Source organism: Schistocerca cancellata, chromosome 1 (genome assembly GCF_023864275.1).
Source record: "Schistocerca cancellata isolate TAMUIC-IGC-003103 chromosome 1, iqSchCanc2.1, whole genome shotgun sequence".
NCBI lineage: Eukaryota > Metazoa > Arthropoda > Insecta > Orthoptera > Acrididae > Schistocerca > Schistocerca cancellata.
The window spans coordinates 1084271302-1084289744 of NC_064626.1; the positions used below are offsets into that span (position 1 = coordinate 1084271302).

Sequence of the window (18443 nt, forward strand, 5' to 3'; positions counted from 1 at the left end):
AGGACTCCAAACGAAACGTGTGGGATTATTACACGACATTTGAAACTTACGCCACTTCTGAGATTCTACCAACTCGCAGGCATGGCGCCACCGGACATTCGTCGTGTAGTAGCTCTCAATGCGGAGAGGACAAATCAGGCTTATCCAGAAAACCATCCATTATAGGGGCACATTCCAGCAGACATGAGGTTAAGTTCCATATGTAGTTTCGTCAAGACCACTTCAGCGTAGCAAAAACAGCAGCTACGGCAAGGAAACATCCGAGGATTTAAAGACTTGAGAATAACTCGACCTGGCCACCCCCTTCAGAAACCCTCCCACCTGGGCGTCAAGGGAAATGGATCGTGTGAAGGTGACTCAACCATTTTCTATATGGAGTTGGAAAACCCAGGAGTAATATACAGAAATAGCACTTCCCCGTGATACCGCCAACTGTGACTACGGAGAAGAACAGAACATGGGACACCTAGTGATTGCCAGCTATGCCCTGCATCATGCATAGAAGAAGATATTATGCTCCAAATGCATTTGGTGTTGCAAGATTTTAGCACCGTTAGTGTAGCTAAGTAATTATTTATTTTTATTTTGATTTTCATCGTAGTTACCACATACTGTATTCGCTTATTACACGAATAAATAAAAAAAACGACACACACACACACACACACACACACACACACACACACATACTGAAGAACCAAAGAAACTTGTACACCTGCCTGATATAATGGGGTCGAGCACGTATTAGTGCCGCAACATGACGTGGCATGCACTCTACTAACGTCTGAAGTAAATTTTTAGACAACATAGTTGTATGGAGATAAACAGCGATTGATTTACTTATAACAAATTATTCAAAATGACAGTCACAATCGCATTATTTATTTTGCCGCCAACCGGTTTCAACCCGCGATGGGGTCATCTTCAGGGCAATTTACACCATTTGGTCGCTCGCTGGAGTCATCACCCTGCCTGTGCACGGTTGGCAACAATCCGTGCACAGGAAGGGTGTCGACTCCAGCGAGCGACCAAATGGTGTAAATTGCCCTGAAGATGACCCCATCGCGGGTTGAAACCGGTTGGCGGCAAAATAAATAATGCCACTGTGACTGTCATTTTGAATAATTCATAACGTCTGAAGTAGTGCTGGAGACAACTGACACCATGAATCCATAAATCATAAATCAGTAATAATACGAGGGGTGGAGATCTCTTCTGGACAGCACATTGCAAGGTCATATATGCTCAATAACGTTCATGTATGAGGAGTTTGCTGGCCAGCAGAAGTGTTTAAACCAGAAGAGTCTTTCTGTAGCCACTCTGTAGCAATTCTGAACGTGTGATGAGTCCCATTGTGCTGCTGGGATTGCCCAAGTCCGTCGGAATGCGCAACGTATATGAATGGATGCATACGATCAAATAGGGTGCTTACGTACTTGTCACCTGTCAGAGTCGTGTATAGTCGTATCGGGATTCCCAAATGCACACGCCTCACAACATTACAGAGCTTCCACCAGCCTGAACGGTCCGCTGCTGACATGCAGGGTCCATGGATTCGTGAGGTTGTCTCTATACCCGTACACGTCCATCTGATAGATACAACTTGAAACGAGACTCGTCCAACATGTTTCCAGTCATCAAATGCCAATGTCGGTTTTGACGCGCCCAAGCGAGGCGTAAGGCTTTGTGTCGTGCAGTCATCAAGGGTATACGAGTGGCCTTCGGCTCCGACAGCCCATATCAATTATGTGTCGTTGAATGGTTCGCACGTTGACATTTGTTGATGGCCCAGTATCGGAATCTGCAGCAGTTTGCGGAAGAATTGCACTTCTGTCACGTTGAACGATTCTCTTTAGTCGGTGTTAGTTCTGTTCTTGCAGAGTCTTTCTCCGGCCGTAACGATGTCTGAGACTGATGTTTTGCCGGATTTCCGATATCCACGGTACACTCGTGAAATGGCCGTACGGAAAAATTCCCACTTCATCGTTATCTCGGAGATGCTGCGTCACATCGCTTGTGCACCGACTATAACACCACGTTCAGACTCACTTAAACCTTAATAACCTGCCATTGTAGCAGCGGTGACCGATGTAACAACTGCGCCGAACACCTGTTGTCTTATATAGGCGTTGCCAACATCAGCACCGCTTTCTGCCTGTTTACATATTTCTGTATTTGAATGCGCATGCCTGTACCAGTTTCTTTGGCGCTTCTGTGTATATAGTGAAGAGTAATAGTTCTGTAACACTAAAATTCTGCGTGCGACTGATGTCAGCGAAATAGTGCCTTAAGGGGCTCCGGAAAGGCTCATAATCATGAAAAGTTCAATTTTTACTTTTTTGCGTTTTCTGAATCTGCAGACTATTACCTTTTAATAGATATATGATTTATTCAATTCCGAAGACTACAACTATTTTTAAATTTTTTTTTGAAATGTGTTCTACATGGGCGTGACCCACTGTGGCGCTGTTAAACTGCTGTCAAATGGTGTTATTATTAACGTACGTGTTCATCAGGTACATTTTAGTGATGTGAGATAAAGTATGTGTTGTGGCTAACCTGTGATGGTTCCATATATATCGCTGGTGTGATTGTCGATTGTTTCATGTTTATTTACTCTGTCGTTATCTCGAAAATATTCGTAATTAATTCTGTTTCTTGAGTCTCTGTTTTGTTGAAGTATAATAATGAGTAAAAGTAAAGTTATTAGAAATCCTCTGAAGGCTTTTAAGAAAAGGAGAAATGTTGGAAAGCCAAAGCTATGTGTTATTACTGTAAATAATAACATTCTAATATGGCACGAGCGATGCTTGCTTTAAACAAGGAACACCTTCGGGCTGCAGACAGGGCTGTAAAGAGTCTAGGAATACAAGCGAGAGTAAACAGGAGGAGGAACAAGAGGAAGCTGTAGGAGGAGTTTGCAGAGGATGAAGATAATCCATCCTATGGACCTGGAATGCATTAAAAAGTTAATCCAATCTTTGTCGCTCGATTCCCAAAACTTTTATTTTCTCGTACTAATTACATGTTTTCTAAGGAACTTCCAAACATATTTGGTTCAAACTTTCAGTAAATGTTACACAGTACCTTCTGCATAATTTAACACAGCCTTTTTCCAAAAAACTGTATATTTTTGAATATATAAATAAAAAATTGCAAAAAAATGTGAATTTTCATTACAATTGAAAAAAAATCATCTTTAATAACTGAACTAAAATTTTGTAAAATCCCTGTGTTAGGTTGTAGCCCATATTCCAATAAATAATCTGTAAAAAGTTCAACTTCCTACCTCAAATACTTTGTGAGGAAAGATGTAATTTATAAGCGTTATTTTAACATTGCAAGTACAGGGCGTTCCGGAGCCACTTAAGCTCCGTGCGTCTGTTCAATCCCCAACATGGAAACGAGGACGTTCGTCATTTTCCGGTGCGCATAAGATTCCGGTTAGGAGGGGTGCAGAGAGACGGCGTACCTTCCAGTCGCGCTGGTAGTCGACGCCGGGGTAGGCGCGCATCCTGCGCACGAGCGTGCGCGCCTGCTGCAGCGCGTCGGCGTCCGCGGAGACGGGGAAGGCGACGTTGAGGCCGGCCGACGGCGCCAGGAACTCGCCGCGGCCCACCGAGTAGCCGCGCAGCGCCGGGTTGTACTCCCTCAGCAGGTTCGGCAGCGTCACCGCCTCGCGCCACGTGCCGTCGCCGCCTGCACACGCAGACACACACCCGTTAACACGTTCACACCCCTCAGAGACCAGGCATTAACTGGCAGGTTTCTCCTAAACTGTCACGCAACACACATCAGAATATTATATGCTCATTCTCTTGATCAATGTAGCCATTCTCTTACGCAGCTGCATATTCAGCAACAATAGTGACGGTCCTGTTTATTGTCTTCTTTTCTCTTTTCATTTATTATAGTAAGGTACTACAGCGCCGAGAGCCATCGAAGTGACGGGGAAAAGATAAGAGTTTCCCGAATAGGAATGAGTAGTGTCGCAAAGGTGTTATCCAACAGTGCTGAGTCTCACCCACAGGTATGTTTCAAAAATGGCTCTGAGCACTATGGGACTTAACTTCAGAGGTCATCAGTCCCCTAGAACTTAGAACCACTTAAACCTAACTAACATAAGGAGAGCACACACATCCATGCCCGAGGCAGGATTCGAACCTGCGAACGTAGCGGTCACGCGGTTCCAAACTGTAGTGCCTAGAGCCGCTCGGCCACCCCGGCCGGTGCCACAGTATAGTGCTACAACAATGAAAAATAATATTACGACGATGTCAAACTTTATTTTCATGATATAAAGAAGAACTGACGATACTAAAAATGTAATTATAATTTTATTATTTTAATTTTTGTGCTCAGTGAATCAAAGACTTTCTAGTGCACCGAATATACTAGCATTGTTTGTACTACGAAACTATATATGATCGTTAAGTGAGAACTGATTCTATGTAAGACATTTTGTATGGGTGGATTTTGCTCTCGTACTGGTCGGTAGAGAAAGAAAAGTTTCTCAATCTATTTATGTAATGTGAATGTGTAAAGGAGGGAGAGAGAGAGAGAGACAATTCTTGCGGACAATCACCATATTGTATAAGAAAAGGTAAATACAAGTTATTCAAAACAAATATCTCTAAAGTGATGATGATGTTTGGGTTGTGGGGCGCTCAACAGCGTGGTTATCAGCGCCCGTACAATTACCCAATCTTTGCTCAGTCCAATTGCGCCACTTTCCTGGATGATGATGAAATGATGAGGACAACACAAACACCCAGTCATCTCGAGGCAGGTGAAAATCCCTGACCCCGCCGGGAATCGAACCCGGGACCCCGTGCTCGGGAAGCGAGAACGCCACCGCGAGACCACGAGCGGCGGACAAATATCTCTAAAGTGTATCGTCTTGTGATTTCTAAAGACTGAAAGTTGCGGTGTTTAATCTAAACCTGTCCTGAATAACAGCGAAGAACATTTATGTCATCATATATTTTCTTCGTTTGACCACGGTTGTGATTCGCATGCTACTTTTTGTTATGCGACGTGTTAGGATATTTTCATTATACGTGCAAAAGTGCACACAGCTTTAATCGGACCTGCATCTTTCGGAAACGATAACTCTTAATCAGTAGAATTACGCGAATACCGTCTAAATCTCAACCGTGATCACAGAAGTGTTTCCTGGACCTGATTTTTATAAATGTGTAGACTTGAAAGCGAACAGAATTGCACCATCGCTGGCTCGCAACAATTGAAAGAAAACAAAACAGGGACTGAACAACTTTAAATTTAACGCCGTCAGCGTTACGAAAACTGAACGACGTAAATTAATTAATTAAATATTAACACGAAGAGAATTATTAAATTTTTAAGATTAAATCATAGCAAGAATTTAAAGCATTTTAGCATCATTACGTTTCTTTGCATTAGTACTTGAATATCAGATACCATCATATCTATTTAAAAGACAGTGTGTAAATAAAATCGCCACCTTTTATAATTATTATTATAGCAATTCAACAGTTATCTCCCACAGCATTCGCCTCCCCCAATCCATCGGAATCTGAACGGTTCATGCGGACAGCTATCTACAAACACAGCACTGTTCGAAAAATCTTTTTAGAAAGAAAAAAGAAGTCTAGCCTGTTGCCGCTTTCCAGAAGTCGGCGTGAGAACCGCCATTGCCTCAGCCGCCATAACAAGGAATAATGTTCTCTTTAAATTTATAAAAAGAACATTCCCACTGGTGAATAGTGTCATTTTCAGTAGAACGCGCTGTTTTTCATGGGTATCTATGTGGTAGCTCTCTTACTTGTCAGCTCTAGAACCGTATCATGAAGAAGTCTCTTGGCTTCTTCCTGCCCTGATGGCTAATAATAACGAATTCCACAGGAATCTGTGTAACCTTAGTACTAAAATTTTACTGGACAGAACTTACAATCTCTGGATGTGCATCTTTTCAGAGACGGTTGCGGGACTCGTTCAAAACTTATTTTATTTGACTACCAGTTTCGGCGTTTACTACGCCATCTTCAGGGCCCTGACTGACGTGTAGGAAGATTACACCTCGGTTCTGATCAAAACAGGGGCAAGCAATACTGGTATTAGCAGATTTATGCTTCTATACCTGTATTTCTGGCCTCTGTTTTGTTCAGAATCGAGGTGGAATCTTCCTACACATCGGTCAGGGGCCTGAAGATGGCGTAGTAAATAGCCCAACTGATAGCCAAATAAAATAAGTTTGGAAACTAGACGGCAGAAAGGTGTTTAATTTGACATCCTGGAACTCACAATGTCTGGTTCTACTGGCTGGCAAGATTCCTGCTCTGACAGGAACAGTTAAGTCTCAGAGATTTACGACAGAGAACACATATTGCTGGGAGATGGGGTGTTGGCACTTTCATCTAGTAGATGGAGGAGTGAAGACTTGGTGCTACGCTAGTGATGAATCTTGGTGTCATATGGAAGAATGTCTCCTCATGAGCATTGAGTACACAGAGACTGCTGAAATCAGAGTCTCCGGCCGCTACTCTCGCTGCTTTCCGTATTCATGCTACGGTTTCGTAAGATGGGCCAGCATTTCAAGCACTGACGTGGTAGGAATACGAAATTAATTCATTCCGTTCGGGAGCCAGTTGCACAGTTTTAACGTTTCACAGCCAGATAGTTGCTCTCATTATGCAGCATGGTGAACGTTCTTGTGTTCTAACCTATTTTTCCGCAGTCCTTCTGTAATAAACTAACTATTTTTGCAGTCACTGGTCCTGTCTGGAAATCCCTCTCTTAACTATGCTTCTAGTGTACGTACCCATCTATGCCAACGTTGGATTTTACAGTCATAATTCCTTGCCTAGTAACTGTATGTCCATTCAGTTATTTCAGTGGGTAACTAATATGTTGATATTTACGGTAATGAATCTGATGGCTATAGTGATTACTAGTTTCTGTAGATGATCCCCCCTCTGAGTAATCTATGTGCCTGGCGTAGTAACCATATTTTCACGCTTAATTCAGCCATCCCTACTAATTATCATTTCAATAAGACATTATCACTTCAATTAAATTAGTTTTCCTGACCTTCTCCGAAGGTCACCAGATATATGGCTTTAGCATCTAGCGCTGTGTTCAAAATTGCTCGGAGCACTATGGGACTTAACATCTGAGGTCATCAGTCCCCTACAACTCAGAACTACTTAAACCTAACTAACCTAAGGACATCACACACATCCATGCCCGAAGCAGGATTCGAACCTGCGACCGTAGCGTTGGTCTGTGTTAAACAGCACAATTATGCCCCAAATTATCTGCTACCATCTTCCATATTGGAGACCGATCTACCATCAGGAACTGACCCGGTTCGATTCGAGGCCGAATTGGGGATTTTCTCTGCCCGGGGATTGGGCCATTGTGTTATCCTCATCATTCCAACATCTTTCGTGGAAGTGGCGAAATTGGACTGTTTTCAGATTGGGACTAAGTACGGGCGCTGATGACCGTGCAGTTGAGAGCCTCACAAACCAAACATCATCATCAGGAACTGGTTAACCGTGCCTGCTCGAATAACGCACAGCGCGCTGCCTTAAAAACCAGGGAGATGATCGAGGTCCAGACGGAGATCGTGCGGTGCTTTTACGTCCATTGGCCTGGTGCACCTGACTGTGTTTTCATGCGGTTTCCCATGCTCGTTTAGGCAAATGCTGGGTTGTTCCTCGATGTCCGACTCAATAAATGCGCTATACATACACCTGAAACACCATAACACACAAGAGATGTAACACGCTGCTTCTCTACCTGCGGATAGCTAACGACTGTGACGACAGGCAGAGAATCCGGCCACAAATTATTAAACACTGCCGGAAAATTGAAACGGTAGACCCGTATGAAGGGATAAACGCTAGAAGAAAGAGAATCTATAAACTATATGCTGTAGATTGGGGATAAAAGACCGCCTTCGATTGAAAGCTAAGCAACTTCGTATTGACATAAAACAGAAAAATAGAGAATATAGGCAGCTGACTAGACATTCCAACGGAATTACATTGTGGAATGAACGCTAAGTCTCGTAGCCCAATTCCCAAGTTCTCTTACTCGACCTGATGCCCATATTGTTTGCCAAACTGCTAGACGAAAATGATTTATATCTACTTTTCCCTCACTGGTTCATAAATAATTTTAGTAACGTTTTAGTAATGATACCCTCAGTTTTCGTTAGTGGAAGAACGAATTTGGACAGTTAATGAAAGAGCTTAACAGAGCGAGATTCAAATCATATATGAAAATTATACACAACAAGAGAAAAATAAGGTAGAATCAACACATCAGAAACCTGTGTCTAGAAGTTACCACTGATGTCACGGAATCAGTTGATGAGTTTTGATATTTTGGGCAGTTGAAACTAATGACAAGATTAGAGTAATTCTGAAATAGGAAGTTTGTAATCAGCGTGTACTGAAAGTTTCGCCTTTTTCCTGTGAGACGTGGAAACTGAGTGCGAAATTCTTAAAGAAATATAGAGTGCTCAGACAGTAGCGGAGAGCTGAACGTTGAAAATTCCTAGCAAAGATAGACTCAACAAGCAAGTGGATAAGGGTACAGATTCTAAAGGAAGACGGAATTATGACTAACTACGAAGAAATAGGAATGGATAGATATGAATGTGGACAAATGTGTGGTATATAAACCAAGTATCACGCTGGATTCCAAGAGACAAGACACTCCGGCACCGTGATCTAATTGAAAACGGGTAGACGATATTACGAATGAGGGAGCAGCAGCACAGATGCACGTTGCTAAAATCTGTAAAGCCTAGAAAAATAGGAAAGTACGGAACAGACCTTTATCCTGAAACTGATGAGAAATGTCTGGTGATAACGATACCCATATAAAATGCTGATATTTATAAAAGAACAAACGTGGGAAATGCACAAGTGGTTCCATTAGTAACTAATTGCGAAATTCAACAGGAACAAATGTACACAATACGCTACCTTTCTTTTATGGTACTCTGGTTTATTTTCAGATTTTTTGAATGTTTTGAGTAAACAGTAACGCACCTGCGAATGATATATTCGCATTTCTTCTCACTGTACTGTTGGAAGAGTTATGTTCATACCAACAAAACGATCTACTGCGTGTTTTCGAACCTTTACTAGCCAATTCTGCTCTTAAACATAAATAAGAACAAATCTGTAGTATCAGCTAGTGCTACATTCAACGAAAATGTTTCGGGTATAAATTTCTCTTTTTCGTGCTGCTTAGATTCGGGTCGTTATTTACAGCGCTACAGCACGTAACAAAGAGCTGGAGAGGTGTGGCATCACAGGTGTGTGCCCATTGTTTTTAAATACAATTCATGAATATTCCAACTGCTAAGCCCTAAACTGAGGTATATTAGGCTAACAATAGAACAATATTTAATGAATAATTTATAATTTATGGAGAAGTTAATTCATTCTGTTGACTTTCGAGAATACAGGGCAGTATTTGACGCACCTGAAGAGTGATAGTCAGTAGAGCCGACATTCAAGTGTTATTGATTACCTTGCTCATAGCGACATGACAAAAATTACAAAAATATTGTTGATAACATTTTGAGTGAAGTAAAGAATAATTCTGTAGCTCCATTTTAGTTTCATGCTTCCTTGATATAAGTACGAGAACAAATGCGATTTCATATCCAAATGAAACAGTTACAATTTTTTTGTAATTTAAATACGATAGTACTACATCAAAAATTTAACTATCTTTTGCTGGAGGAAGTAGGCATGTGCCCAGTAGTAGACAGGGAATAAAAAAGGAAGAAATGGAATTATAATACATTGAGCTACATATGTTTGTGTTTGCAAATTAATATGACAAGTTTGTGGCAAGTGCAAGCTTTTGAGAGCTAAAGTACTGTACACGACATTCATATATTTCTGTATACCGATTGTGTCTATACACTAGTTACGCACAGAACACGTCAGTAAGACGTGCCACGGTTAACAGTGAAGTAGTGACAAAGTAATGCAATAACGTCATGAACTAGAAAAGTAAAACCATCATTAGCCGTGGAACTAATCCAGCTATCGAGAAAACACAAACACGTCACCATAGATAACTTCACATGTAATTTAGAGATATACATAACTCCTCGAATTTTAAGCATTTCGCGTCTGTTTATAAAAGCAACTTGTATTAGCTATCACCGGTCAGAAATTTTGTGTAATAGTGAAATTTTTGAATGTATGGAAACGTAATGACATATTAAACATTACGTGTCTTCAAGACGCAAATAATATATGGACGAAATGCTTCAGATATAAGAACCAGAAATGATATTGTCCACCAAGTGATGTGATGCAGTGTGCACGTACAATATACTATGACTTAGGAGGGTCAGCTTCAGGTACCCACCTGACTCTTTTGATTTAGGTTTGACGTATTTTCTTCAAATATTGTAAGGTGAATACTCGAGAGATTCATTTCCCAAGGAAATTATCAGAACTTTTCTTGACACCCATCCAAGTGAAGCAATGCACCTCTACTAAGGATTTTGTTGTATGTGGAGCGTTAAATCTGACTTTCCTGCTACTTTATTATAACTATTATTATTATTTGCTAGGAATAATTTGAAGGAAACCAACCGTTTCGGGTATAACGTTCTCGACAGCTTACTAACTTCGTCGTAGCTAGGCAACGTATGAAATGATTTGTAGAAATACAGATAAAAATTTCTCGGTTACGAGACGAGACAGTCCTTCGCGTTTGAGAGGTCAGCGCAGCTGGCGGCCAAGCGGAGGATCAGCGTTCGATTCCCGGTGCTGCCATGGATTTTTGGTGGGAGAATTGATACGGAGTACACTCAGGTTCGTGAAGCTGATTATTAGCGGTTCCCAGGACCGGGAGAACGTTGTGCTGACCACATGCCCCTCCATTCCGCATACAATGACGCCATTCGGAGAGGATGGCACGACGGTCGATAGGGCTCGAACGGCCCGTCTTGGGCCAGAACGGCAAACTTCACCTGCCTTTACCCTACACGCGTCAGTGCGAGCATTCAACGACTTTCATCGTCACTATCATCAGGTTTTATGCGACTGACTGTTGGAAAACATAGATCGTCTTATATGTATAGAGGGTGTGAGATAAAAATTCAGACCAGCACCGTACGTGCAACATATAAATATCCTGGATCTGGTGGTTAATGGGATTAGCTGAACAGTTATGTCATTAACTAGTACTGAACTTTGCAGTTACAATTAATTGCAGCTATCAAATAGAACTGTGTTTAATACATTCAATACATCAGTAAGATGATTTCAAATTCAGTTACACACATTTCAGTAACCATTCACTCGGCAAATCAAGTACACGCAAATTAACACGGTGCTGTCTGCTAGCTAAAATTGGTAAAGACAGAAAAACATTAAATACTGAAATGACACAGTTTCAGAGACTTATCTGGTCTCATACAGATGCGATTTTATGTATATAGACTGAAGCGGCGAGTGAAAATTCAACCGCTGTACGAAGGTGGCTTAGTTGCTAACGCACCTGCCTAGTAAGCACGAGACTCTGGTTCGATTCCCGCCTTTGTACAAATTTCCACTCGCCGCTTCAGTCTATATACACAAAATCACATCTGTGAGTGACCAATAACGTCTCGAAAATTGTTCGCCAGGGTTTCAGGCTGGATACTCTATTTATGTTGAATGCTGAGATGCTATTCCAGAACATGGAGAGCCTGGTAATTCTGTTCGTGTGTAAGGTGGGAGGCGTGCCAGGGTAGTCCATGCACTTCTGTGAACCGCTGTGTCAAGAAGACATAGTGGCTCACGCTACTGTCTTGTAATCAGGAGACCCGAGTTCGATTGCCAGCTTTGATAAAAATTTTCACACGCCGCTTCACTCTTTATCCATTAAAAAAAAATTAAATACTGGTCTAAGTTACTCAACAAATTAGCCATTGCACTGAGAGTTTTAGAGCGCGCTTAGAGCAGTCAGAGAGTCGGTTAGTATGCTTACTGAAATTACCAACAGCTGGAAGATGGAATTGCATCCCACGAACGAATCATGCTGGTGTGATAGAGACATTGGTGGTTCTTCTTGCAATCACTTCCTTTACAACGGTTTATCCAGCAGGAGCATGACAGTTTGTCTTTCGCTTATGCACTTCCCAAGTACTGTTTTCATAGATATCTTCTCTAGAGGCACATTAAGATTTGATTTTCCTTGGCGTTAGTATGCTTATTAGATGTTAAAATACTCATTAGTGTACTCCTGTTGATATCAGTAAAGTTAGTTTTTCTCAGACTGTTGTGATCAATAGATTAAAACAAGATGCTGTAGATTTTGGTATATTTGTAGGTTTACGTACGCGATCTAAAGAGTTTAGCGGTTGTTGGCTGCTACAGACGATGGTGTGAATACCAATGAACGCTAATTTGAAGGAAGGTGGCGAAATAATTGCTTGTGCAGACGAATTCTTTGTTTTCCTCATGTTCAAATGGCTCTGAGCACTATGGGACTTAACATCTGTGGTCATCAGTCTTTCCTCATGTTATTCACCTACCATCAGGCTAGTGTCCCGACCGTGGCTGGCACTGAATTCTCTTCTAGCTCGTGTTCGGTTGGTGGTCAATTAACATAATGGATAGGACAATGGAGAGAAGCAACAGATAAGAGAAAGTACGTATGTTCTGATAACATCTACGTATAGTTCTTCCAATAACACATAATAAAATGGCGATGTGGCTTGATACGCGAATATAACTGTAAATTTATGAAAACCAGGTCCTATTGCTTCTTGATGCGGTATAAAACATAAAACATTCAATCGTATGACAAGTATTGCATTAAGACAGTGCTCCCCTTAAGCTACGAGAGAGTGCGAGGAGAGAGAACATGGAGAACGTCGTTCACTAGGATGAAAGGTAATGCAACCCAGGCAGGGTACTTCAAACAACTAGTCCATTATCATCTTAAACAGCGCGCTGTATATTGTGTACTGAGCGGAAAGGTCAACAGCGGTAAACTGAGCCCAAGGTACGCTCTCCGGCCCTAGGATATCGGCTGGTTCCGAAATCAACACCATCGTAATTGTTCACCTTCGTTCAACTCTATCAACTCGTAACAACTGGGCGATCATGGAGTCTGTTGTCATTTTTGTAGCCAAGAACCCTCGACGCCATAAGCTTCGAAAGACAAAGTTTGGTCAGTATATAGTGAGAAGTTTCGTACAGATGTGTATCCTGTCCATACTGGAACGATTCAGAGAGCAGATTGGACAGTATACACAATTATTTATGACAGATGTTTACGCAAACAGTGAATTTTGATTGAAACTGTTCACTTAATGCTCCATTTGCTCATAGTATTCCGAAATTTTCGCTACAAAATGCTAGTATCTGTTGAGGGGAGTGGGTACATAATATTTTGATTAGGAACCCATATCCCGGAACGTACCGTTTCCGTTCTACGACGGTTTCACTTCATATTTGTAATGTGTCCACGTCTGCTGAGGGAAAGAGATAAATCTCATAGTTTCTTCTAGAGATGGGTTGTTCGTGAACTAACGGGCCCAAAGGAAAGGTTCACCAAGATGGACGAAACGAGCGAGGAACGAATTCTAAGGAACTGTCTCTCGTACGAGGGCTATCCACAAAGTACATTACGTTTTGGAATTAAAAATAAATAAAGTATTGGAAATTTTTTTTATTATATACAGATGAAAGCCACACTTAATTACTACTTTTCTACACAGTTGCCATTTAAATTAAGGCACTTATCGTAGCGATGGACGAGCTTGGAAATTCCTTCGTCGTAAAATTCGGCCGCCTGCGCCTTCAACCATGTGGTTACCTCTTCTTTTGGGACAGAAAAGGTGTGATTTTTGTGGATTTCCTGGAAAGAGGCACTACAATTAACTCTCAAAGGTTTTGCCAAACTCTGCACAACCTCAGAAGAGCAATACAAAACAAGCGCAGGGGAAAGTTGGGCTCAAAGATCTTGCTGATTCACGACAACGCCCGGGCCCACATGGCAAATGCCACTGGTGAAGTTCTCGAATCTTTTAAGTGGGAGTTGTTTCCTTATCCGCCGTACAGTCCCGACCTGGCACCGAGCGACTTCCACTTATTCCCAGCAATGAAGAAGTGGTTGGCTATGCAGCGTTTTGATGACGACGCACAGCTTCAAGGAGAAGTAACCACGTGGTTGAAGGCGCAGGCGGCCGAATTTTACGACGAAGGGATTTCCAAGCTCGTTCATCGCTACGATAAGTGCCTTAATTTAAATGGCAACTATGTAGAAAAGTAGTATTTAAGTGTGGCTTTCATCTCTATATAATAAAAAAAAATCCAATACTTTATTTATTTTTAATTCCAAAATGTAATGTACTTTGTGGATAGCCCTCGTAGTTCACTTCGGCTGCGGCTCTCTACTTATAGTTCCCGGGAATGGGAAACGGTCGGTCTCGTTTCCGAACGGCACGTAGGCCGGTCTCGTTCCAGCCTCGGCCCCGTTCCCGTCTGTCTCGGTCTCGCTCGGGCGGATTCGCCCTTCTTCGCGTGGCCACTCATCCCAGTTCGTCGCAGTTCCACTGCTGACTGCTCGTAGTTGGTTCGGTATCGATTAGTTGTTGCTCGTTTCGTTCGCAGTCTGTACTCGGAGCCGGTCTTTCGTGCGCCACCTTATATTATTTCACTGCGATCAGCCACATAACGCTGCAGTCGCCTAAACGAGATGTTCTGCAAAATCACGAAAATTACAAGTGTGTGAGAATTCTGTTATGAATACGAACTCAGTACTCCAAAGGGGAGGTAAGTGCCACCTCTTGGCGCCTACCATCTTCAGCCAGCTATGATACTAATTTTTAGTTTTTTAAAGAACCACATACCAAGCACAATGAACGGTGAACGAGTAAAAATGAACGGTTCCCAAAAAAGAACGATCACCAGTGAACTAGTTCCCAAGGATGAACGACTTCCCTCTTCTCTAGTTGCTCCTCCTGGTGTGAAGTAGGGTAGATCATTTAACATCTGCCTTGCTTTGAGACCTATTAAATGCCTGTGCTTCGCCGACACAGTAAATATGGTTCCGTACATGTTTTCGAAATATACATTTTCTTGTATACTGCGAAGCCAGGATCAACGGAAAAGTTGCTAGTCTGCTGTATCACGAACGTTTTGTGCAGAAACTGTCTGCCCAAGTTACTGCATCGCGTTAAAGAGAAAGCGTCAACGAGTACGCGAACAGTTACGCGTGCAGTGGGTGTCAGTCACAGTATCGTCTGGGACGTTCAGCGTGAGCAACAGTTACATCCGTATCACAGAGTGTACACGGTATGGCACCAGCCGATTTTCCACAATGCGTTGCCTCTGCACGTGGTTCCTCAAATGGTTCAAATGGCTCTGAGCACTATGGGACTTAACAACTGTGGTCATCAGTCCCCCAGAACTTAGAACTACTCAAACCTAACTAACCTAAGGACATCACACACATCCATGCCCGAGGCAGGATTCGAACCTGCGGCCATAGCAGTCGCGCGGTTCCGGACTGAGCGCCTAGAACCGCTAGACCACCGCTGCCGGCCGTGGTTCCTCCACCGTCGCGTAGACACACTGTTATTTTCACGTCGAATGCTATTCACAAATTAACGTAATTTCGGTTGGGACTGTGTTCTGAATTCGCGAAATAGCCATGTCTGGGTAGACGAAAATCCTCGTGTGAAGTATGTTCTGAGATTTCAGCACCGGTTTGGTATTAACGTATGTACAGGCACTCTGGACCGTTATGTGATGGGGCCATACCTCCTTTCACTGACGCTACTAGTACTGCGTTCTTGATTTGCCTGCAGAACGTATTTTAACCGTTATTGGAATCTGTGCCACCGAATGTCCGTCAGGAAGTGTCGGTTCAGCATGGCTGTGCTCCACCTCAATTCCAGCGTTTAATTTACGAGACTCCAGTAGAGGCGGAGGAAATCTGCTGGCATGCGTTTTGGCCGCTGCAGTATAAACGAAGAGACCAGGTGGGATGGAGAGGGTGTTATCACAACATGGTCTGTACCAACGTCAGTGCTCGCCACATCGAGCAGCTGCTGTAATGCATTAGTACTGTTCTGTAAGTACAGTATGCTGGGTTATTTTTTGTTTTGGAATGCCGGCCGGTGTGGCTGAGCGGTTCTAGGCGTTACAGTGTGGAACCGTGCGACCGCTACGGTCGCAGGTTCGAATCCTGCCTCGGGCATGGATGTGTGTGATGTCCTTAGGTTAGTTAGGTTTAAGTAGTTCTAAGTTCTAGGGGACTGATGACCTCAGAAGTTAAGTCCCATAGTGCTCAGAGCCATATGAACCATTTGTTTAGGAATATTGTAAACACGTAATGTGTAAATGCTGATACAAACAAATATGCGTAAATGACAAATCGATTTTTCGTTATGTTTCCATTCAAACTGTTACTTAATAATTGTATTACACAACGCCTAATTCAGTTCCTCCACCAGAAGTGTATGAGTTAAACAACTGAACTGAAACCGTCGTAGAGCGGGAACGGTACGTTTCCGGACATGGGTTCCTATTTAAAATATTATGTACTCCCCTCTACATGCCACTTTACAGGTCCTAAATGTTGTAATGTGATTTTCCAAACACCCAGTATAGGTTATATTCACATTGCCTATCGTCAGATTAAATCTAATTTGAATAACCTACTACGCTTTAAAAATGTAAAAGGAGCTACTGAAGGAGAAAATTAAAGATCTTACAATGCGTTATTTAATGCCACTTGATGTACCGTTTCTCCCTTCATGTTAGGGTAAAATGACGCACAGTAAGAAATTTGAATACGTACGGAGTTCTACAAAAACTAGTGATCCAAAAATAATATTACCTTAGTACCAACTGGAGTTAAGGAATAAATCCCACGATTTAAAGAAACAGTGTTTTGATTAGTAATGAAATTCCCTCGGGTGTAGCACTTTACTCTGTCCTCTCTTGCAATTACATCTAATGCAATGTTAAAAACGATTCAAAAGCTAGGATCGCTGTGGCCGAGCGCTTCTAGGCGCTTCATTCCGGAACGGCGCTGCTACTACGGTCGCAGGTTCGTATCCTGCCTCGGGCATGGATGTGTGTGATGTCCTTAGGTTAGTTGGGTTTAAGTAGTTCTAAGTCTAGGAGACTGATAACCTCAGTTGTTAAGTCCACAGTGCTTAGAGCCATTTGAACCATTTTGCACAATTTTTTATTTTTACTCAAGAAAACAGGTTTCAACAGTCTTAACTGTTATTTTAAGGTCATTAACATTTTTTGTAGAAAAATATGTTCACTTTACGCTGAACCTCATGTACAAGATGTCAAGTGGATGAAAGTCAGCACTTTATAAACGTTTGTTTGTATTTAAAAACACAGAGCCCCTTGTCGAAAATCAGATACATATTGCTCACAGGTGCTTGTTACATGATAAAAATACGGAAATACGGTACATAATAGCACTTCCAATTACATATGCTGGACATTACAGAAAGATGTTTAAGACCTGAAGATGACAGCTAAGACTGTTGAAACGGGTTGGGCGATCTTGGCTTTCGATTAGTTTTTAACTGTTAAAACAGATTGTCCTTCAGTACACTCATAATGGGAAAATTAGGTCACATCTAACACGGCAGGATTGTGTTCCTGATTGTGGTTCAGCTGGCACGGTCATCGGAGACGCAGCAGTGAGACATACCTGCGCACCAGGAGACGCCGCGATACTCTATTATTGCGCCGAGCGCGAACTCGTCGAGGGCGCCGTTGCCGGCGACGAGGCTGTCGCCCATGGCGGCGACGACGTCGATGTCGCCGGGCCTGAGGCGGTGCACCGAGGAGGGCCTCTGGGCGGAGCGGCCGCCGCGAGTGTCGCACGGGAAGGGCGTGGAGGCGGGCACGCGCCGCTGCCGCCGCACCCACTCAGGCAGGCCGCTGTCCAGCCGCACCGTAAACACCTGCACAGTGGCGGCGCTGTAGAGCGCTGTGTGCACCCACTTCTCTTCATCTACATCTACGTGATTAATCTGCTATTCACAATAAAGTGCCTGGCATAGGGTTCAATGAACCACCTTCAAGCTGTCTCTCTACCGTTCCACTCTCGAACGGCACGAGAGAAAAACGAGCACTTAAATTTTATCGTGATGATAATTTCTCCCTAAGTAGGTCGGTGTGTAAGATGGCAAGAACTATGCCCCTTACATGAAGTCATTAAAGATCACCGAACTGCCGGCCGGAGTGGCCAGGTGGTTCTAGGCGCTACAGTCTCGAACTGAGCGACCGCTACGGTCGCAGGTTCGAATCCTGCCTCGGGCATGGATGTGTGTGATGTCCTTAGGTTAGTTAGGTTTAATTAGTTCTAAGTTCTAGCCGACTGATGACCTCAGAAGTTAAGTCGCATAGTGCTCAGAGCCATTTGAACCAGATCACAGAACTCAC

The 18443-nt window shown here is 42.8% G+C and overlaps 1 protein-coding gene across 2 annotated transcripts in view; it reads right to left on the bottom strand.

Moving 5' to 3' along the window:
• The window catches only part of LOC126162976 (phospholipase B1, membrane-associated-like), a 368462-nt gene that overhangs the window by 213114 nt on the left and 136905 nt on the right, over positions 1-18443 (bottom strand). For both annotated transcript variants that reach the window (XM_049919827.1, XM_049919836.1), the window contains exons 3-4: positions 17707-17962; positions 3473-3699 (exon numbers count right to left, since the gene is read on the bottom strand). In XM_049919827.1, coding sequence (XP_049775784.1) covers positions 3473-3699; positions 17707-17962 — 483 coding nt within the window. The remainder of the gene's footprint in view (positions 1-3472; positions 3700-17706; positions 17963-18443) is intronic.